The 23,301-nt window shown below is 36.7% G+C and overlaps 1 protein-coding gene across 1 annotated transcript in view; it reads right to left on the bottom strand.

The window, feature by feature from the left end:
• Positions 1 to 558: 558 nt before the first annotated feature.
• gfod1 (glucose-fructose oxidoreductase domain containing 1) overlaps positions 559 to 23,301 on the bottom strand; it is a 158,576-nt gene continuing 135,833 nt past the window's right edge. Inside the window, exon 2 of the mRNA XM_039753510.1 lies at positions 559 to 5,229. Within this exon, the coding sequence (XP_039609444.1) occupies positions 4,310 to 5,229 (920 nt within the window). The 3' untranslated portion in view covers positions 559 to 4,309. The remainder of the gene's footprint in view (positions 5,230 to 23,301) is intronic.

Below are 23,301 nucleotides of genomic sequence, written 5' to 3' on the forward strand. Positions count from 1 at the left end.
TCTGCTACACTTTCTAAAGAATACTGTTTTCAAATAAGATGGTATTGACATCATTTTATAGAGCTGCCCACTGAAGTATTTGTAGATTAATATGAGGAACAAAGATAAACTGCTTAGTATACAGATATAAAGAACCTCAAACACCAGACATGCCACAACAGTTTTTTTGCTTAGAAACAATTCTCATTCCTTAGTGGTGACTTAAAGTGTCAGGTTTAATTAACTACACCTGATTCCTATACATCACAAGACTGAAGGTTCTAGTCAGATTGTCACAAGACACAATAAAACAAAAATTTGGGGGCTCACTGTAGCAGCAATAGTACTGAAAATCTGGGCAAACTGTACACATATGGAGATTCTTTTATGGGAATTATCTATTAATGGAATCTAAGCACATTTCTAATTAGGTTTTAGTATCATCAGAAGGGTCACAAGCCAAAAACAGCTTAAGGTTACAGAGATCACAGAGATTTTTATTTCCATTGTAATGTGCAGAGAGAAGCTTCTTAAATTAACATGCCCAGTGGTTTCTACTTATCTTATACCCACATTTAATTGCAAGTTTTTTTTTTTTTAATTATTTCATAAAATGTTGCGGCATGCAAAGAACTCTATTTTAGCAGAAACCACCTGAAGGGAAGACAGTTTTATTACTGACACTTAGTTTCAATGCCAACCGTATTTTATATATTAATATAAAATACCTTACGTATTTTTGTTAAGAAAGCACTGGCTGCAGGTTTGAAATGTTAAGATGCATCTTTCAGTCTATTGCAAACTATTGATGACTTAACAGTTTGGACAAAATGGCCACAACTGCAGAAACTTTAACACTATTCTTATATTCTTTGGCACAAAAGTGCACTTTGATTAAAAATTTACTCATGAATTTTCTGAATAGCATTGGTAGATTGGATGATTTAACCAATCAAACTGATAGCACATTGGGCATTGGACTCCACATGAAAATGAGCAAGAATATATGCAAATGCCAGAAAAGCACTAATAAAATATTTAAAATGAGATAACCTGAGGTCCAGTGCTTGACAATATGATATAGAAGCTTTTAAATTATATTAATTTCTAGTGAAGAAAAAGTGGTGCTGCCTCTTAAGCCAGGTGCTTATGATTAAAGCCTTGCACACATTAATGAAAAGCACTGGTGGCACACACTAGAAGTCAACAGCTAAAACAATTTCAGAATTTGGTTATGAAAAATATACAAAATAAATAAGTTATGATTAATAATTGTAATATTCTCAAAGCTGTTTAATCAAATTTAAATTTGCAGGAGGTTGGAACCTGGGCACTATAAAGGAAACAAACCTTGGCAGGGTGCCGGTACAACACATGGCCCACTCATATATACAGTACACCTATATTCATATTGGTTCAAATCCCATGCCTGAGTTTGTCTGTGTGAAGTTTACATGTTCTCCCAATGTCTGAATGTGCTTTAAGCAGCCAAATTTAAATGATGAGTTTTAACAAAACACATTTAATAAATGAGTTGTTAAACTGGTTTATGGTGTTGATTTACTACTCAGATTTTAATTTACATCTTTGTTTATAATGTAAATGTGGACTGCTATGTGTTCATTAATTAAACAGAATCAATGTTTTAATAATGAACAAAGACTGCTAATAATTGTACTGTATATGTAAGCTGTAGTAGATTCACATAATTATAATAGCTGTATTAGAAATAGATAACAGAAATAACAGTCTTAAACTTTGATTAAAGCTAGCATTTGGACCCAAGGTTACAAATAAGGATAAATCAGGAGAATGCATTGAAACTCTAGCAATGCTAAAATATATTTAATAATGTAAAGTGAATTTCTTTATTTCCTTCAATTAGCCTCCTAAAACATTTCATTTTTAACAACTACTTTTGAAACTGCCTCTAAACCTAAATACAGCCCACCCAAGTAAAAATCCCAGAAAGAATAGGCATATGATGATTGTGAAAGATTTCTGATTTACTATACACAGGCAAATTCTTAAGCACTTTCCGCTCTAGACTTGATTAACTAGCAGTATCACTCTCCTATGTTTTCTTGTGCATAACTCACTGAATGTTAGATTAAAGACAAATATTTCTCATAACTGCCAACAGATTGATTGAACAGTTATAACTGATTCAAATTTATGTCACATAAAATTATCACTTTTTTAGTATTACAAAGGATCTGATGTAGGACAGCTACTGTATATCCCGCATTATATGGCTCAAAACTGTTGTGCTACATTGCAGATGCATCTTAAATATTAATAAAACTACTGGGATACAAGCTGGGGACTATTCCACAAGATCTGCTTTTCTTGTTATTGTATATTTTACCAAGTATTAGTCCTACGCTGTTGGCAGATAACAAACAGCATGAACTAAATTCCAATTTTCTTACTACCTACAGCTCACATACCTGTCCATGAATTGAATCCAAACAGTCATAGTTCCTTCTACCAGGAAGTGGCACTGGATAGAGATAATCACGGGAGAGGAATTTTCAATAGTCCAGTCTGAAACCTCTTTCAATGGTGAAGAAGGACTCATGTTTCCCTAATTTGGTGATTAAACTTAAAACCCTATGAAACACTGGCCTAGACATGCTGTGAAACCAAGGATTATGATTATCTTATTCTTTCTGTTATTTGAGTCTAGACAACATGGTTGAAGGATCACTACTCTTGAGAGAGCAAAAGACCTAACTTTATGGCATGCATGAAGCAGTCAAAAAGTTATTTCTTTCAGCAGCAGCAAGTTTCTCTTTTGTATGCCATTAATGTTTTATTTACTAATGGCATATAAGCTAGTCTACTTTAAAAGGCACTTAAGGGTTAGGGGTGAAGTGACATTTGAGATCTCCAGCAAGCAACAAAGTGCAGCAGTTTTAGTACTTTGGGGTTACTCTTGATCCCTGGGGAGAGCAATCATTCTTAAGGAGTACATAGGTTGGAGTCCGGCAGAAGTGGACAATGAATGGCATAGCACGTCGAAATACATTGTGGGAGTCGTTGTTTTACTACCTGCTGGACAGAGATGTACTTCCGCTACCATGTTTTGGTACCTAGAGAAGAGCAGGTCAGCAAAGTACACGACTATTTGATGCTGGTAGGTACTGTGTACTTGTCGGTACATATAATATGAATTCTTAACATTATAAAGATTCATAAGACTCTGCAAGGTGCTTGAGTATACTTGCATATTGGTTAGTCCCGCAACTAGCATATGCAGTCATATTTGCATATTAGCAACAGAATAAATAAAATTGCAGGTGAAAGTTGAAGGAATGTATGGCAACACAGTAGTCCTGTTTTCCAGAAAAAGCAAGCTATGCAGTTTTTAAAAAAGAGATGCATAAATTCTGTGTAACTTGCAGGGCTACTGTTCAGAATATTTTGGCTCAGCCTGTTTTCCAAAATGAAAATTACATTCCAAAATGAATACTGGTATTCCAAGGCCAGAACCCCGATAATGACTATAATACTGTAATACATATGTATAGGTAAAACTATCCTAAGCATTATGGAAAAAGAACTGAGAATACCTAATTCTGTACATTAATTATTTATAAATATATATATGAACTGCATTTTGTCTTTGATGTTCTCCTTTAATATTCAAATTTTTTAAGCTTGTTTTTTAATTGTAAAAACTAGGGTTAAATTAACATTTCTTATGTGGCAGCAAGGACCCTGAGTTCAAAGAAAATTGTAGCCCATTTCTGTTGACTGGAATGAGAAATAAAAGTGATGAAACTTTTGGAAATTTATTATTAACAAGAGAAACATTTCCTAATCAGAATGAGTGCAAACATTCAAACCCCATGCCCTGTTCCAATACTAAAAGCAAGCATATGCTGGGTATAAATTAGATTTTGCTCTAAAATAGCTGAACAATGCAGTTACTTCTTTTCTCTATTTCAGAATGCATTGGAGGCTGATGGTGCTTACTTATAAACATCCTTTTCTCAATTTGCTCTAATCATTTTTTTCTACCCAAAGATGAATAACTAAGTCTTTGAAGTCACAGTTTAAAATTCTGGATGTCATACTTAAAATCAATAATTTGATACTGAGTCTTTTGAACGGATCTTCAGTGCAGTTTTCAGCATGTGCAATTTTCTACTCATTTTGCACTCATACAACTTAAAAAGAGATTATACCCAGAGATGGATAATTAAGGTGGAATCTTTAACACACTGGGTATACATATCCTCTTAAATGCTTTTAAGCTAGTTTCCTGCCATCACATTCACATAAACCAACAAAAACATCTTTTTGCCAGTTATGCTTTTTTAAGTTAACAATACAGGGACATTCTACTTCGGCGCATAGCTTCACTAATCAAGTAAGCAGGGCTCAGCTCAGGCTCTTCAGTCATTATGACAATATTTTGCCATTCCCCAGTCTGGCTAGACTTTTTGATAGTGTCCACAACACAGAGAGCATACAAACAATCTTCAAAGGTGGCTGCCATGGTGAGAGGTCTTACATCCCATGTGCGCCTATCTTCTTGGTCCTGAAAAGCTTTTCGCACAGCCTGTACCATTCGAATTGTGCCAGTGAGGTATGGTGAGGGTATATCACTGAAGGCTTTCTCTGGCAAGGAAGTGTTCCCCAATGTTGTTGAGTCCTTTAAAAGAAGTTCCCTTTGGGCAGCATTATTTTTCTGTCCATAAAGATCAGTTCCACTGACCATTAGTCTTCCAACAGAACCTACTACTATTACCTCTTGTCTAAATTCCCCAGGGACATTAAAATTTAATGTAACTGTGCAACATGCACCTCCTTCCAGAATCATCTGAAATGTACAAAAATCATCGCTGGTGATTTGCCGAATACCCTTGATGTGATCAGTCTGCTTGACAAAAGTCTTGAGAAAGCCGTGTACTTTACAAGCTTTCTGGCCAGTTAAGAAGGTCAACAGGTCAATGATGTAACTTCCAACAGAATGTAAACCTCCACCTCCCATTAAGTCATCACAGCTCCAGTTGTACTTTTTTCCAAGCAGACTTCCACTATGCACCTGTGCCTCACAAACCAGAAGTTCTCCTACATATCCCTCTTCCACCAGCTGCTTCATCTTGACAAATGAAGGTAGAAATCGTAGCACATTGCCCATGATGCTCATCAATTTGGGGTAGTAATGGGCTGCAGACATCATTCGAAAAGCATCCAATGGGGTGGCTGTTCGATCACAAATAACATTCTTGCCGATGCCTACAAAAAAACACCGAGAAAAAAAACAGTCAGAGGCGAAAGCATACTGCACAAGGCTGTAATTGAAATCAGATACATTTGTATTGCATCAAGATATCCATAATTTACATAATCATTTTTGTTCCAAGAGTTCATTAAAAAACATGGATGGAATTTAAAAGCATAATGTCATCAGTATTTCAATCTTTATGTTTCTTGAATAGTAATTGCTCATGAGCTGAGCTTGAAGAAAATTAGCATTATCCAAAATTTTAAAAGGGACTGAGGGATGACACAACAACAACTGCTAGGTTGCAATTTGAATAGTTCTCCTAGTATTCAATTATCTTTGCAAATTTGAAGGGAATACACCAGTAACCAGATATATGATAGCTGAAACTCTGTTCCGAAGAATAGGTACTTAACAATTGCTTAAAAGATACTCTGTATGTTCAATTCATTATAATAACTATTCATGGTGGCTCTAAAATCCGTACTAACCCCCACTCTCTCTTCTGTTTCTTTTTCCGGTTTCTTTGTGGTGGCAGCCTGCGCCACCACCACCTACTCAAAGCATCATGATGCTCCAACATTGATGGACTAAAACCAGAAGTCTACATGACCATCATCATCAAGTCCTTCCGTGAGAACCCTACTTACAAAGAGGACTGTTTCATTTATGTGAGGTCGAATGCCCAGAGGGGACTGGGTGGTCTTATGGTCTGGAATCCCTGCAGATCTTATTTTTTTCTCCAGCCGTCTGGAGTTTTTTTCTGTTTTTTCTGTCCTTCCTGGCCTTCGGACCTTACTCTTATTCTATGTTAATTAATGTGGACTTATTTTATTTTCTTACTGTGTCTTTTATTTTTCTATTCTTCATTATGTAAAGTACATTGAGCTACATTGTTTGTATGAAAATGTGCTATATAATTCTTTAATAGGTAGGATTTAAATGTATAGACTCGAATAATTTCTGTTTACTACAGACAAAACTGTATTATTGAAAACTATCTGATCTGAAAAGCTCAGCATGATACACCCACAGCACTGTGACTGATGCACTCTAAACATGTTTGTTATACGCTCTTCAATTTGATGAATGAATTGTGAATTACAAAAAAAACTGTGCCTGAAACTCTATTGGTTTTCCTAAAAGCTTGCCTGTCTCCTCCTCTTCATTAATGCTTGAGTAGTGCATTTATTGAGTAGTGCATACAGCGTACGTTAATGACACTGTACATTCTTTCCTAACAGCGTGACTAAGTAAACATCTATAAAGCACCTTTAAAGTGCTGATGTCATCATGTGCAAGCTAATGCAGTCCTGTTCACTTTGCCAAGGACAATATGCTAGTGCCATGTGTTAAAAAAAATGAATGAAAACAATACTCTTAACTAGCAGTGATAATATCTAAGTTGTCTAAAGCATGTTGAAGTAAAGTAACGGAGTAACAAAAACATGGAAAGTCAATTAGCAAGAAATATCATATGACAAAATGAGTACAGGTCTTACATTTTTGTTTTTATGTATCTACTTAATGTGCTATTGTTGATATAATTTTCTTCAGTAATTGTACTGCTGATTCACACTGCATCTTTATTTTTTTGTTTTAATTAATTTAAAATGTAAACAACTACTGCAGCTGTTTGCCTTATTTTGAGTTGACGTGCTTTTTAAGATTCGGAACCATTACCTATATTTTTCTTAACCAGCATCAAAACAATAATAAGATCCAAATGGAGTCAACAGATGATCAGGTAGCTTGATCCCATTTGCATCTGGGTGTCCATTATACAAACTCTGCCACAAATAAAGCATTTCAAAGTAAAAAAGAGAATGTCTGAGAAGCACTGATCTGTTTTAGTCCACAAAACATTCAGATGGTACTCTCATTAAAAAAATGAACAGTTTTGGAAGTGTTTGGTGTGTCAGAATGAGAGCACTAAAGGGCTAAATAATTAAATAAAACATTAACAACAAGAACGGGCTTCTAATTAAGAAACTGGCAAGAACAAAACTGGTGGCCTTGAGTCCTGAGAGCTTGCTAGTCATCTGTGGGCTTGCTTTGCATCAGATTATACATTTAGCTGTTAGTTATGGGGGAAAAAGAGTCAAGAGATCTAAATCTTAAAGATCAAATCTATTAAAATTACAGTAAAAGATGTATGTGTTCCTTTAACTGCAGTAATTGGTTACAAATTGAGAAAATAGCTGAAACAAAAATCTCCAACCACTGCAGCCTATCAGGATCTGAGCTTGAAATCACTACATTTGACACTGACAAGCATAAAGTTATCACTTAAACAGATAAAATACTCTTTTTTTCTTTCTTTATCTACACTTGCATAAGGACACTGTTTTTCAGATCAAAACTATAAAGGAAATGTAGCTTGAACCCAATAAATAAAATACCATTCAGGAAAGGAGGAAAATAAAGATTTGGCTAACACTGTGTACTCATCTTGTGGGTCATTCACACAAATACAAATTTCTCAATAATCTGCACAATTGACAATAAAATTAAACTTAAAACCTATATATCTGACTTGGCACAATGATTTATGCCACATCTTCAAAGATTCAAAGCCCTGGTCACTGTCTTTATGAAGTATGTACATTTTCTCAGGCATTTGAGGGTTTTCTCTGGGTACTTACATTGGCAAATGAGTATGTCCTGTGATGAACTGATACCCTACCTGGGATTGGTTCTTGCTCAAACAACCATAACCCCAAAATCAACTAAATTAATTATAGAAAATATATAAACATCAGCTCATCTTTCACATGCCACAGCATACTTACTGACAAATTACACTTATATGTACACTAAATTACATACTGTATATTGTATACTGTTTTATGACCACTAATTAATTTTCCAAAGGTTACTCTACCACAGGGTAGCAAGGTGCTGCAACCTACTTTAATATGAAAGTAGGCGTCTCAAAGCTGGAATTAATGCTGAATGCGTACAAACTCACATACAGTACGGTCATTCTAGACAAACAACCAAACAGGCATTTATCTATACTGTATATATATAAAACAGTTCCATGACTGACTGACAGACAACGCACAGACCAAACCACTGGACCTAAAGGGCTGAAATTTTGAGAGTGCATTCCTATAATGACATGGATAACCTCTAAGAAAGGATTTTTTGAAATTCCATCCCTAAGGGGGTGAATTGGGACACTCCATACGTTTCTTGCCACTGAGAAGAGGGGCGAACGACACGGTGCGCATGCGTGGAATAAGGAAGGGGATGCTCAAATACAGAATAAGCCTATAGAATGGTTTTGTGAACAGGCCATTTTGACTACAAAAAACGATCAAGCTGCGTTCATTAATGACATGTTGCTGAAGTCCTTTGACGGAAAAGAAATGGTCTACAAGTCGAAAAAAACTGTCTGTAATGCAGATGAAGCCGTTAACTATCCGGTGGAGTTTTTAAATTCCCTTAAACCACCGGGTCTTCCATACCATAGGCTTACTCTGCGGAAGGGCACACCCGTAATCCTCCTTCGGAATGTAAAACCACAAAACTGTGTAATGGCACTAGACTGCCCTGCATAAAAATTTAATCAAAGCCATTATTTTGACCGGGTGTGCTCAAGGAGAAAAACTGTTCATGCCGCGCATTCCTCTAATATCCGATAGCCTCCTCTTTGACTTTAAGAGACTGCAATTTCCCTTCAAAGTATGCTTCGCCATGACGATAAATAAGTCTCAGGGCCAAATTTTGAAATACGCTGGCGTAGATTTAAGGGAAGACTGTTTCTCTCACGGTCAGTTTTACGTAGCTTGCTCACGCGTAAGTTCACCCACGAGCCTGGTAATATTAGTGCAGCCCAATAAAGAAACATAAAATATTGTTTATAAGGAAATCCTCTAAAAAGCAATTAAATATTTACACTCCCATGGCGTCAGAAGTTCCACGGAAGAAAGTCACGGGCAATAACTATAACTTCATATATATATTTCTGAAAAAAAAGTATATTAAAACAGAGTCCCGCGCGGACGAAGTCGTGGATAAAAACTGTTGGTAATAAATGGAAAACTGCCTTCCCTGAAAAATAACATACAAATAAAAAGAGAAAGGGGTAACTACTTAAAGATATTTGGCAGCTGGGGTGGGATCTGAACCCAGGCTGCTGCGGCTGTGATTCTCTGAATAGCCCCTTAGACTGAAGAACTGTTTAGAACTCATTCCATTTCGCATGGATTGGTCTCTAGTAGTAAATGGATTGGATGCTCAACCTTGTAGCACTGTATAGGTGATATTTGTAAGTCACAGAGTGATTCTTTTGAGTCCTTTATGTGATTTAGGTCTGGTGTTTCATTTCAAGTCAAGTGGCTTCAGTGTCATACCATTCATGCACAGTGCTGCAATAAATTCAATATACAGTGGCTCTGAATTTCTCATATTTAATCATTCTGAGGTTAACTTCATTCTGTAATTTGGATAATTTACCTGCTTCAAGACCTATCTGTGCTTCAAGTTAAGTTTACAGATGGATGGCCTGTTATTATGCTGAAGCATTAGTTGATACACAGTGCATTTGAAGTTCCTTTAATAATAGCAGGGCATCCTAATTATGATGTAGAAATGCATCCCACACCACAACACTTTCTTGACTAATGTGAGCTGTGTATAATAGTGGTATCAAATAACCAAGAACCAAAAAAAAAAACCAGGGAGCCTGATGAGTGCCAGTTTCCACTGATACATGCTAGAGAAAGGACCAAAACTGTGTGAAAACCAAATGAGCTTATGAGTCCATCTCACTATCAATAGTGCAGATTACTGGTTGTATTTTAATTATGTGGAGATTGTTTTAGACTAACTCTCTTTTAGGTAGGTGTACTTAAAAGGGTAACTTGGGGTTTTAAATATTTTTTAGCCTACTGCTACAGATCATTATCCTCCAATATTTCTACGAACAAGTAAGATGAATGCTTACAATACTTAAACTCCAGTCTAGTTAAAAATGCATTGCAGACACACTATAATTCTGTATGCTCTTTCATCAATAATACAGCAGTAGGGACTTATTCTATGCACTGCTGAGTCAAACAGATCTGACTGGCTACAAGCCAAGGGACTCAGCTGTCTTTATTGACTGCTCAACCATTTGAGAGGAAAAGGGGACAATTTTATTGTTACTTGAAAATATTAATAACATGTGCCTATGTCTGCTCTCCCCAACCTATAGAAATAAAACAAAATCTACGGCACATGCAAGGTTACATAAATGTAACTTTGGTTAAGAAACAGAGCTCCTATTTCCCAAATTAAATGGCAGCTCATTCTCTACCTACATAGTAATTTGTCAGGGTTCTTTCATTTATGGTAACTGAGATAGCATTGCTTGTTCACAGATTTCCATATCCAGACCAATTATCATAATCCATGCCTCGTCTGAAAATCTTTCAGCTGTGGCTTTCTGACCTTCTTCATCAATTAAGAAAATGAAGACATTAATTACTCCTATTTGAGAAACTGTTTTGAAAAAAATGTTTTAGATACAACACATGGACAAATATGTCTCCTCTTTTATTAATTATACAATAATGCTTCTTGATGGCATGTTTTATGTAAATTATAAAGCAATCATAATTATGTTTGTTGATTATTACTATGTCATCAACTGTATTTACTCTCCATATTTTCACATGCTGTAGTTATAAACTTCCTTTCTTTTTTTGTGTTACATTGCTATTAATAGTCTTAAAAAAATTTTGCAATTGCTTTACCATGTATATATGAAATATTAATTTGTATATTGATTAACTTGTTTTATATTGTTTGTCATAATTCTTCTACTTTGTTTTGCAAAAAATAATCTATGACATACCAGCTTCCATCTGTAAATGCATTATGTAGCAGAAAACTAATTATTGTCCTTCAGAGATACTGATTGTCTCAGTAGGAAACCAGTATTTCATCCCTCTACCAAATCAGTGTAACTGGCAAAGGCTGAAAAAGTTACTAATGAGCAAACAAAATAAGAACAAAAATTGCCTCTACAGCAACAGAATGGCATTTGGCATACACAAAGAGACACAGAGGAAAGGTTATATATGTGGTGTTCACAGATTTGTTTTTCCTCAAGTGCCCACAGGGGTGCAAATTTCATTCCAACAGGAAACAGCAAGCACAAAAATCTTTAAAGAAGGCTACAAATTAGAAGATGTGAAATGCCTGCATTCTGCACTACCTAGAGGAAAAAAACAACTGTGACCAACTTTAAAAACACTTCAAAATGTACAGTGAATAAGCAAAAGAACCCCTTTCTTAGTAACCATTTAAGCTGCCAACTTGCTCTGTTTCAACCAGTATACACTATTATAATTGTATCCAAAAACTATTTGCATCTTTCAGTTATTGTATTAGCTTTGTCACTGAGCTGGCAGTCAAAATCAACAAGCTAGGTGAAAATTGTTAACTTTGGTGGGGGGGAAGAACTGAATTTAGTTTTGTTAAGTTTGCCTTGATTGTATGGAATGTTACATGCTTTAAATAAATTCAATAAAAGTAAAAAAAAGAGGAAATTTTTAACTTTGTGCTGTTTGTCTGTGCATGTATTGTACATTTAAAAACACTAACAGTTTTTTTGTGAAAAAGTATGCTTTAATTAAACATACAATAAAACTTGTTATAACCATTTTGGGCAATTGGGGATTTTCAGTAGGACAGAATTGCTTGCTTTCATAATGGAACTTCATTGTTCTTAGTTCATGTAGTGCGATCGCACCTACCCAGATTTTATGAGGGTTAATGCAGGCTGGAGTCAATCCATCTAAAGACAGCATTTCAAAGCAGACCAGACAGTGGTAGGCAGCACATAGGTTTATGTTTTGTATACAACAGACTTTTGATTACTTTTGTGTATTGAGGACCAAACTAGAAGATAAAGGGAATGGTGTCTGCTTAAAATGTCAATGTGCTGTGCAAACGTAAAACATTATGATCAAATGATTTGATTATAATCAATCAGAACATTTTGTATTGACAATTTTCATGTAGGAAGGAAAACACAAGATATAACCATAGTACCATAACCTTTACTATTTAAGACATGTGAACAAACTGTAGACTTGCTGGGTAAAGTAAACTGAAATTCCTTAATAATGATGTGCCTTAAAATTTTCCCTTTCTTTGAAAGAGTATAAGACTGCAACATTAAACACTTGTCTGATTTGACATTAAAAAAGTAAAGATATGTATCTGAATGATTTAAAAGAAAAGGAATCTTTATGCTTTTCTAAAGTACACAAATTCAATATCTGAAAAATAGTAATATACTATAATCCCACAAATTCTTAAAGGTGCACCTTTTCTTTTTTTATTAAACCTGCCAAAATTTGTGTTCATTTATCCTGTAACATGATATTAAAGTACTAAGCTACTTTGACCAAGCAGACAGCAAAAAACAGAAATGTGAGAATTTAAAGAAATTGAGAAGTTCAAGTGCATATTAAAAAAACCACAAGATACTCATTATGACATTTCAATAGCTAGTTGCACAACTGATTATTTTGTATGTGTTATTCTACTTTCAATAGATAGATGATTTTATTAAAACTATGACATAGGAAGTTGTGAAATGCACCCAATAACACAGGCCCTGCACATTTATTCTCCTTCTATAATGAGATCTCTTTAAGAGGGTTCTCGTGATCAGGCTCATTCTTAAAATAATGCCACTCAGTCAAGAGTTTAACCCAAAATAGAGCCAAAACAATTTTACTGAATGTTCCTGTATATAATGTACTGCTTTTTATCATAAATACTGTTAGTTATAGAGTCTGTTATTTTAAAAAAGATGTAGCAGAGCTGGAGGAAATGTCTTTTATAGAACAGAGGTACCTATTCACAGCAATTTCAAATTCTGATGTAGATATTAAGATTCCCAGTTTGCATCTAACTTAAACTCTAAAGTCAATCCTGTATTCCATCCAAATACTAGACTGAAAGCCATTGGAAAAATGAATCATAATTATAGCTATTACTACCTTTGATGAATGCTGAAAATAAATGCAGTGTTTAATTCTATTACCATCTCTGCTACAAATGTACAACTGAAATTCATCTATGCTCATGCAGTCCATACAAGATCCACACTTCAGCAATCAACTCAAACTATCAAAATATAACATAAAACATCACATGGATATGACAAGAAGAGCAGCTATCTATATGAAGACTTCTCTATCTAATAATGCAGAAAGTGTAGTTTCAAATATTGGCAAAGTGTTACAAAAATTAAAGTAAAAGCATTTAACTTATTAATCTATACAGAGAGCAAGGCTCTAACCTTGGTCAAATGAGTCTAAATGCAGTCAATATAAACAATTAATAATTCAAAAATACATAAGGAAGGTCACGTCAGATCTTGACTCTGCAACACAAAGGTCAGCTGAATCGATGGCACAGGGTACTGATGCTTGAGACATATCCAAGAAAACCTATGCTATATTACACTTTTGCCATTCAAACCAAACATCTTTTTATTTTTTAATTTCGAACACCTTAAAACTTAATTGTAAATCAGATGTGCACAAAGTTGATAAACTGTAACAAAAACACTACTTCAATTTACTGATATATTTTGCATCCAAAATGATGCAAAGATGGATTATAGTGTCTTAAGTATGGTGAGCACATTTTTGAAGGAGTGGTAAAAATATAAGCAAGAAGTAATGTAAGTGTCTCCTATGCCTTATGTCTTCAGATACATGTGGTACACTTTTATACTTGGAGAAAGAGAAAAATACAGGATATAAGATGTCTTTCTTCTTCTTACAAGAGAATTTAGAACATATAGATGAAGCTATAATCAAATTTAGCATTTAAACAAATTTAAATAAATAAATTTAAGACAAAGAGAGCACATACTGTATGTCAGCAGGTCTGGTCTTGAAAAAGTTTCAGATACTGAGCACCAGGTATTTTATGAATTTCAAAATACGACATTTAAGACAAATACTGTATTACCAGGTTATATCAGTCATGTACCAGCCTTGTACACAGTATATTTAGGGATTACAATAACTCCATCGATTTCTTCAGATCATGGGATGAGGAGATAACCTTCATCATATAGCACAAAAATAACTAATAATAAAGCAATATACTTATTGTAAGTTCTAGCATGAAAGAAAAGTCATAAATTTCAACTGGAATTCTTAAGACTGACCAAAAGGTTATTCACCATTTGATGATGCATATGAGATACTAAGCAACAAGAAAAACTGAAACATGACTGGTTTCCTTAAAATCTAAAGAAGCATAAATATAATGTATGTGACATTTTTCCTTCTGTCTTATTAATATTGTGAGACTAGGATTTACATTTTACATTTGGGACAACACATAAAATGTTTGAAGCTATAGAGTTAGCAGTATTTTAAAAATCTAAAATTGTAATTGTCTAGAAAATATTGTTATACATGTCATTTTATTGTGCAAGAAAGGATCAAAAAATACAGAACTGTTAACAGATGCAAATAAACCCTTTGCTTATGGACAAAAAAGGCCTTCCAAGTAAAGCACACTCTCAGGGTGGGCCATTTATATGGATACACCTTAATAAAATGGGAATGGTTGGTGATATTAACTTCCTGTTTGTGGCACATTAGTATATGTGAGGGGGGAAACTTTTCAAGATGGGTGGTGACCATGGTGGCCATTTTGAAGTCGGCCATTTTGGATCCAACTTTTGTTTTTTCAATAGGAAGAGGGTCATATGACACATCAAACGTATAGGGAATTTCACAAGAAAAACAATGGTGTGCTTGGTTTTAACGTAACTTTATTCTTTCATGAGTTATTTACAAGTTTCTGACTACTTTTAAAATGTGTTCAATGTGCTGCCCATTGTGTTGGATTGTCAATGCAACCCTCTTCTCCCACTCTTCACACACTGACAGCAACACCGTAGGAGAAATGCTAGCACAGGCTTTCAGTATCCGGTTTTTGGTATCAGTTTCAGGTGCTGCACATCTCGTATCTTCACAGCATAGACAATTGCCTTCAGATGACCCCAAAGATAAAAGTCTAAGGGGGTCAGATCGGGAGACCTTGGGGGCCATTCAACTGGCCCACGACGACCAATCCACTTTCCAGGAAACTGTTCATCTAGGAATGCTCGGACCTGACACCCATAATGTGGTGGTGCACCATCTTGCTGGAAAAACTCAGGGAACGTGCCAGCTTCAGTGCATAAAGAGGGAAACACATCATCATGTAGCAATTTCGCATATCCAGTGGCCTTGAGGTTACCATTGATGAAGAATGGCCCATATACCACACCATACCATCAATTTTTTGTTCCAACAGTCTTGGAGGGATCTATCCAATGTGGGTTAGTGTCAGACCAATAGCGGTGGTTTTGTTTGTTAACTTTACCATTCACATAAAAGTTTGCCTCATCACTGAACAAAATCTTCTGCGTAAACTGAGGGTCCTGTTCCAATTTTTGTTTTGCCCATTCTGCAAATTCAGTGCGCCGATCTAGGTCATCCTCGTTGAGATGCTGCAGTAGCTGGAGTTTGTAAGGGTGCCATTTGTGAGTAGCTAATATCCGCCTAAGGGATGTTCAACTAATGCCACTCTCTAGTGACATGCGGCGAGTGCTACGCTGTGGTCTCTTGCTGAATGAAGCTAGGACAGCCACTGATGTTTCTTCATTAGTGACAGTTTTCAGGCGTCCACATTTTGGCAAATGCAACACTGAACCAGTTTCACAAAACTTAGCAAGCAGTTTGCTAACTGTAGCATGGGAGATGGGTGGTCTCGTAGGGTGTCTTGCATTGAAATCTGCAATGACCCGGTTACTGCGTTCACCAGACATCAACACAATTTCTATCCGCTCCTCACGTGTTAACCTCTGCGACATGTCAATGGCTGTAAACAAAGAGAAACTTGTAAATAACTCATGAAAGAATAAAGTTACGTTAAAACCAAGCACACCATTGTTTTTCTTGTGAAATCCCCAATAAGTTTGATGTGTCACATGACCCTCTTCCTATTGAAAAAACAAAAGTTGGATCCAAAATGGCCACCATGGTCACCACCCATCTTGAAAAGTTTTCCCCCTCACATATACTAATGTGCCACAAACAGGAAGTTAATATCACCAACCATTCCCATTTTATTAAGGTGTATCCATATAAATGGCCCACCCTGTATAATGCTATGGTAATGCTTTCTGGGTCTTGTACAGGAGGCCTACATGGAACACAATCAGCAAACCTTTGTTTTAAATCTGGTTCTCCCCCTCAGTGGTGCTAGGTTTAATAAGATGATGATGATCCTGCCTACTTCCTAGCAGAGTTTGGCCTCATCTGGTCTTTTTCATAATCACATATTTAATTTACTATTGACATTATGCTCATTTTGATCCTGACTGGCTTGTCTAAATTCAATTTTGTACATTTGCACCATGTCATGATTGCCCTATCTATGCTTAAAATGTATGCTGATCTTCTACATTTTTTCACTTGCGCCTACCTCTATGTATCTTAACAGTAGAATTCCTGAAACCTACGAAGAAACTTGTAATCCTGGCCCACCTTCAATCCCTTTGCATCTCTCCATCAGCGTCTTTTGTTTTATAAATGAGTCAATCAGCACAAGCAGCCTGCTGTCCCATTCCCCACCTTGACGGAGCTCAGCTCAGGCAAAAAGTTCTCCCAACTCAAGCCAAGGCTCCTTATCTGCGTGTGAGAACTGGAGTTGTATAGGGTAAATAATACAGTATATCATTATTTGAAATACATGCATTTCATGTGTGTTCCATGTTTACAAAGATCTGGGTAAGTGTAGGATGAAAACAAATGTGAGTAAAGCAAGAAATGCTGAACACAAACCTAAAGCAGAAATGTTATACTAATAATGACGTGAAGAGTATAATGTGTGAAGACTTTAGTCCAAATATCAAATAAACACATATGCTTTTATTCAAGAATATAACCAAAGAAAAAAAAAAGGATTCGATTTACATGTTGCTGTCAATGAGTTAAAAACTTAAGCTCAAATGTCAATCGACAGGAAGTTTGCATGTATTCTTGAATGGTGCAGAAGTTAGAACTGCTGTCTTATAACTCGGAGGTCCCGGTTGCTCTGCACCACAACGCAACTCTGTTTGGCAACATAAGTAAAATGAGACTTCCACCTACAGCTAAAGTCATTTCAGTAGGCGAGCAATTTGCCATGTTAGTGTTTATATCTGACAGCGGCATGCTTCTTTTTAGGCGCATACACCATCAGCACATAGTCTAGATCAGGGGTGCCCAATGTGTTGATTGTGATCGACCAGTAGATCGGAAAGGGAGTGTAGGTAGTTTGTGTTGCATTCAAAAATTTTTTTTAAAAATGTTAAGTCTTTCATATATCCTCCATATGGCATTTGCCACTTGATTGACATACATGGCGGCCAGTCTGAGATCTGTTCTCTTCTAACACACTGGTCATCCCGCATGCACGATCAAACGCACAAGCTACTGCAAAACTCCGGCTATCTAAGTGATCTAGTTAGCATTCCAATTTATATAAACTAAAGAAGGGATTTAAAATGTGTTGTTTAAGGGCTGGATATGGAATTGGAAGAGGATTTTTTTCTCTCACAATGTCACAATCGAAGTGCGTTTGTCTGATCTGTCAATCTATCATTGCTATTCCAAAGAAGGAAAATGTGGAAAGGCACTTTCAAACTGTTCATAAAAACTACGAAACTGACTTCCTTCCGAAAAGCAATCTGAGAAAGAAAGGAGAGGGAACTAAAATTGCAGTTAATCAGACAGCCGTCATTTTTCACTCAGCTGAATTCAAAAGCAAAGGCAGACACACCAAAGCTTCGTTCTGGGTGAGTCACTCGATCATTAAGCATAAGAAGTCCTTCCAAGATGGAGAGATGATAAAAGAGGCCTTCGTTGAGGCAGATGGCTAGGGAGAAAATCCTGCTGAGATTTCAAGACCTCTGGCCGGAGAAAAAAAGAGTTTCTCCTTGTCATTAAACATGCAGAATACAAGTAATTTAATAACAATCAATGGCCACTAGACTTGCCATTTTTTTTTCCGATCTGACCAACATGTTGAATGAGCTTAATTTACAGCTGCAAGGAAAAGAGAAAACCATGGTCAATATGATTAGCTCAGTTAATGCTTTCAAACAAAAAATGCAACATCTGTCCTCAAAGCTGCAGCGCCTTGATTTGGGGAACATCTAAAACCTTGCATCAGAGCTGGAGACGCAATGGAAGGCGTGTGTGCAGCTTGACAGCATTCGCAACACAGAGCAGATTGAAAATTGTCTGTTAGACTTTATCTAATGGAAAAAAGTAACGATTCGAGTGTTGCCTAATGTAGCAGAGTAAGTGTAGCGTTTCTTCTTCACAAATGTTCTCAAGTAAAAGTAAAAAGTATGGTGCAGTAAAACTACTCTTAGAAGTACAATTTTTTTAAAAAGTTACTCAAGTAAATGTAACTCGTCACTACCCACCTCTGATACTCATATATACAGTGGTGTGAAAAACTATTTGCCCCCTTCCTGATTTCTTATTCTTTTGCATGTTTGTCACACAAAACGTTTCTGATCATCAAACACATTTAACCATTAGTCAAATATAACACAAGTAAACACAAAATGCAGTTTTTAAATGATTGTTTTATTATCTAGGGAGAAAAAAAATCCAAACCTACATGGCCCTGTGTGAAAAAGTAATTGCCCCCTTGTTAAAAATAACCTAACTGTGGTGTATCACACCTGAGTTCAATTTCGTAGCCACCCCAGGCCTGATTACTGCCACACCTGTTTCAATCAAGAAACCACTTAAATAGGAGCTGCCTGACACAGAGAAGTAGACCAAAAGCACCTCAAAAGCTAGACATCATGCCAAGATCCAAAGAAATTCAGGAACAAATGAGAACAGAAGTAATTGAGATCTATCAGTCTGGTAAAGGTTATAAAGCCATTTCTAAAGCTTTGGGACTCCAGCGAACCACAGTGAGAGCCATTATCCACAAATGGCAAAAACATGGAACAGTGGTGAACCTTCCCAGGAGTGGCCGGCCGACCAAAATTACCCCAAGAGCGCAGAGACGACTCATCCGAGAGGTCACAAAAGACCCCAGGACAACATCTAAAGAACTGAAGGCCTCACTTGCCTCAATTAAGGTCAGTGTTCACGACTCCACCATAAGAAAGAGACTGGGCAAAAACGGCCTGCATGGCAGATTTCCAAGACGCAAACCACTGTTAAGCAAAATGAACATTAGGGCTCGTCTCAATTTTGCTAAGAACCATCTCAATGATTGCCAAGACTTTTGGGAAAATACCTTGTGGACTGATGAGACAAAAGTTGAACTTTTGGAAGGCAAATGTCCCGTTACATCTGGCGTAAAAGGAACACAGCATTTCAGAAAAAGAACATCATACCAAAAGTAAAATATGGTGGTGGTAGTGTGATGGCCTAGGGTTGTTTTGCTGCTTCAGGACCTGGAAGGCTTGATGTGATAGATGGAACCATGAATTCTACTGTCTACCAAAAAATCCTGAAGGAGAATGTCCGCCATCTGTTCACAACTCAAGCTGAAGCGATCTTGGGTTGTGCAACAGGACAATGACCCAAAACACACCACCAAATCCACCTCTGAATGGCTGAAGAAAAACAAAATGAAGACTTTGGAGTGGCCTAGTCAAAGTCCTGACCTGAATCCAATTGAGATGCTATGGCATGACCTTAAAAAGGCAGTTCATGCTAGAAAACCCTCAAATAAAGCTGAATTACAACAATTCTGCAAAGATGAGTGGGCCAAAATTCCTCCAGAGCTGTAAAAGACTCATTGCAAGTTATCGCAAACGCTTGATTACAGTTATTGCTGCTAAGGGTGGCCCAACCAGTTATTAGGTTCAGGGGGCAATTACTTTTTCACACAGGGCCATGTAGGTTTGGATTTTTTTTTCTCCCTAAATAATAAAAACCATCATTTAAAAACTGCATTTTGTGTTTACTTGTGTTATATTTGACTAATGGTTAAATGTGTTTGATGATCAGAAACATTTTGTGCGACAAACATGCAAAAGAATAAGAAATTAGGAAGGGGGCAAGTAGTTTTTCACACCACTGTATATATAAATATAGCACGCAAGCCGAAAAAGTGTGGGCACTCCGGTCTAGATTGTAGTCTATTAGTCAGCGAAAGCATTGTGGAGAAGCTGTCTGTTGCTACGGTCCTGTCTTTGTCCAGTCTAATAGTGGTCACAGGACATCTTATCTTTGATTGCCAGTAAAACAAATAGTTCTGAACAGGCATCAGGTACAATTACCAAAGCCTATAAAAAAAACTTGTAATTCTGGCCCACATTAAATCCCATCGCACCTCTCTGCCAGTATCTTTTGTTTTGTAAATGTGTCAATCAACACAAACAGCAAGCAGCCTGCTACAGTGACCCCTCGCTATATCACGCTTCGACTTTCGCGGCTTCACTCCATCGCGAATTTTATATGTAAGCATATCTAAATATATATCACGTATTTTTCGCTGGTTCGCGGATTTCTGCGGACAATGGGTCTTTTTATTTATGGTACATGCTTCCTCAGTTGGTTTGCCCAGTTGATTTCATACAAGGGACGCTATTGGCAGATGGCTGAGAAGTTACCCAATCAGAGCGCGTATTATGTATTAAGTAAAACTCCTCAATGATATATGATATGCCTCCCGCGCGGTGCTTCGCATACTTAAAAGCCCGAATAGATTTTCTATTTTGTTTGCTTTTCTCTCTCTCTCTGACATTCTCTGCTCCTGACAGAGGGTGTGTGAGCAGAGGGGCTGTTCGCACATTGGCCTAGAGGATACAGACGCTCCTCTAAAAAATGCTTAAAGACTACCTTCACATTGCTCCCTTCCTTGCAGCTGCTTTGTCGGGCGGTGCTTCGCACACATAAAAACCAGAACAGCACCTATTGATTTTTGATTGTTTGCTTTTCTCTCTCTGTCTCTGTCTCTCTCTGACATTCTCTGCTCCTGACGTGCACTCCTTTAAAGAGGAAGATATGTTTGCATTCTTTTAATTGTGAGATGGAACTGTCAACTCTGTCTTGTCATGGAGCACAGTTTAAACTTTTGAAGAGACAAATGTTTGTTTGCAGTGTTTTAAAGTCCCTGTCTCTACAACCTCCTGTGTTTGTGTGCAAAATCTGTGACCCAAGCGTGACAATATTAAACTAACAATATAAACGTATGGTTTTTACTTTGTGGATTTTCATCTTTCGCGGGGGTTGCGTTCCAGAACCGAATCGAGGAGGGATCACTGTATACCATCGCCCCTTCCCCCACAGAAACACAAAAACTGCTCTCCCAGCTCAAGCCTCGATTATCTTGAAGTGAAGTGCTGGAGTTTTAGAGAGTAAATCAAATGAACACTTTCACAAAAGGTACAAGTATAATACCACAGCGTCCATGGTGCAATGGTAAGAACTGCTGGTGCATGATGTCAATGCAGCAGCAAGGAAAAAAGAAAGAGACAAATATATGTAACATTTTGAAGAAATCATTTTATTACCTGAATAGCACCAATCAGAATATCATTGCATTAATGCAATATTATTTGAAAAGGAACAGCGTCAGATTGGGTGTAAATTTATGCTGACGCTGTTAGTTAGGGTCAGATCAGGAGTGGGGGAGAGAGAGCATGAACGTGACTGAGAGAATAAAACTGAAAAAAAGCTAACTTTTACAAGTACCATAAATTGACGTGAACCTATTCAGTGCGAACTAGAACAATCAGGTGGACGGTTGCTGTGTGCTACAAAATGCTTGACCTGGCAGTGATCAACGCACATGTACTGTGCAAGGCATGCACGGGTCCACTGAGAAAAGAGGAGTGTTCTTTGCTCATCTTGCAGAGGAACTTCACTGTCACTTCTTACAAGAAAAGGCGATGGAAAAAGAAAAAGAGGGTGCAAGACAAGACAGCCGCTTCTCCCAGGAAAGCAAACTCAATCCGTGTCAGGTGCTCCTTCAATATAATCGGAACCACAGCATAGAGAGAAGTATGTACATTGCAACAGGTACATATGTCGTAAATGTTGGAAAGACAGTCCATGGGTGTGTGAGAACTGTTAACTTTTGAATTTGATGGCTGCATACAGTACGGAACTGACCTCTCTGTACTATTCATTAATCTGCATGTCCTGGAGTACAAAATAAACACCGCCATGCACCAAAATGTGGAGCCTGGGCAAGATCGTGCAAAAAAAAAAAAAAAACATGGTCACTGATAACAACCGCAAGAAGGTATGTGAATGAATATGAATAATATGAATAATTGCACATCAGTGCAACAATCTTTTCTGAAATGTACTATACAGGTCATAAAATTAATTATTCCAAATATCATATATATTTATGTCTCTGTTTTTTGTCAGTGTGGCTTTGACATCATGGACCATAAGGTGCATACTAATTCAGCGTGAGCAGGAACACTCAATAAAACTAAATAAAAAAAATTCAAGTGACAATGAGATACCAAGAAGGTGTTTGTCTGTCAGCTTTTATCCCTCCAGATCAGAGAATTTCCAGTTCCATTGTCTCAAAACACCACTCACATCTATAGTTAATCCCAGTTTCAAATAAAAACTAACAGTTTCAGATCTGGGGTTGCTGGGGTTGTATCATGATCGTGACTGACAGAATAAAAGTGAAAAAAAAAAAAACAACGCTAACTTTTACAAGTACTATAAATTTACACTGGCTGTTACAGACACAAATCAAATGTATGTTTTTATTGTATAATATTAACAATAAGAGCAGCTCACTACTCAAAACTGTAAATTCATAAGGCACCCAGGATCGAACCCGCGGCCCTTTTGATTACGAATCAGCAATTCTTACCACTGCACCACAGAAGTTGTTGTATTATACTTGCACCTTTTGTGAAAGTGTTTATTTCATATTTGGACTTCAGGCTTCACACATTATAAACTTTATGTCTACATTTTGTCAATTATTATTAAAACATGAAAAACATTTCTTTTTTAACGATGTGTTTACTGTACGTAAATTGTTGTAGACATGGAACACAC

This window comes from Polypterus senegalus, chromosome 5 (genome assembly GCF_016835505.1).
Source record: "Polypterus senegalus isolate Bchr_013 chromosome 5, ASM1683550v1, whole genome shotgun sequence".
NCBI lineage: Eukaryota > Metazoa > Chordata > Cladistia > Polypteriformes > Polypteridae > Polypterus > Polypterus senegalus.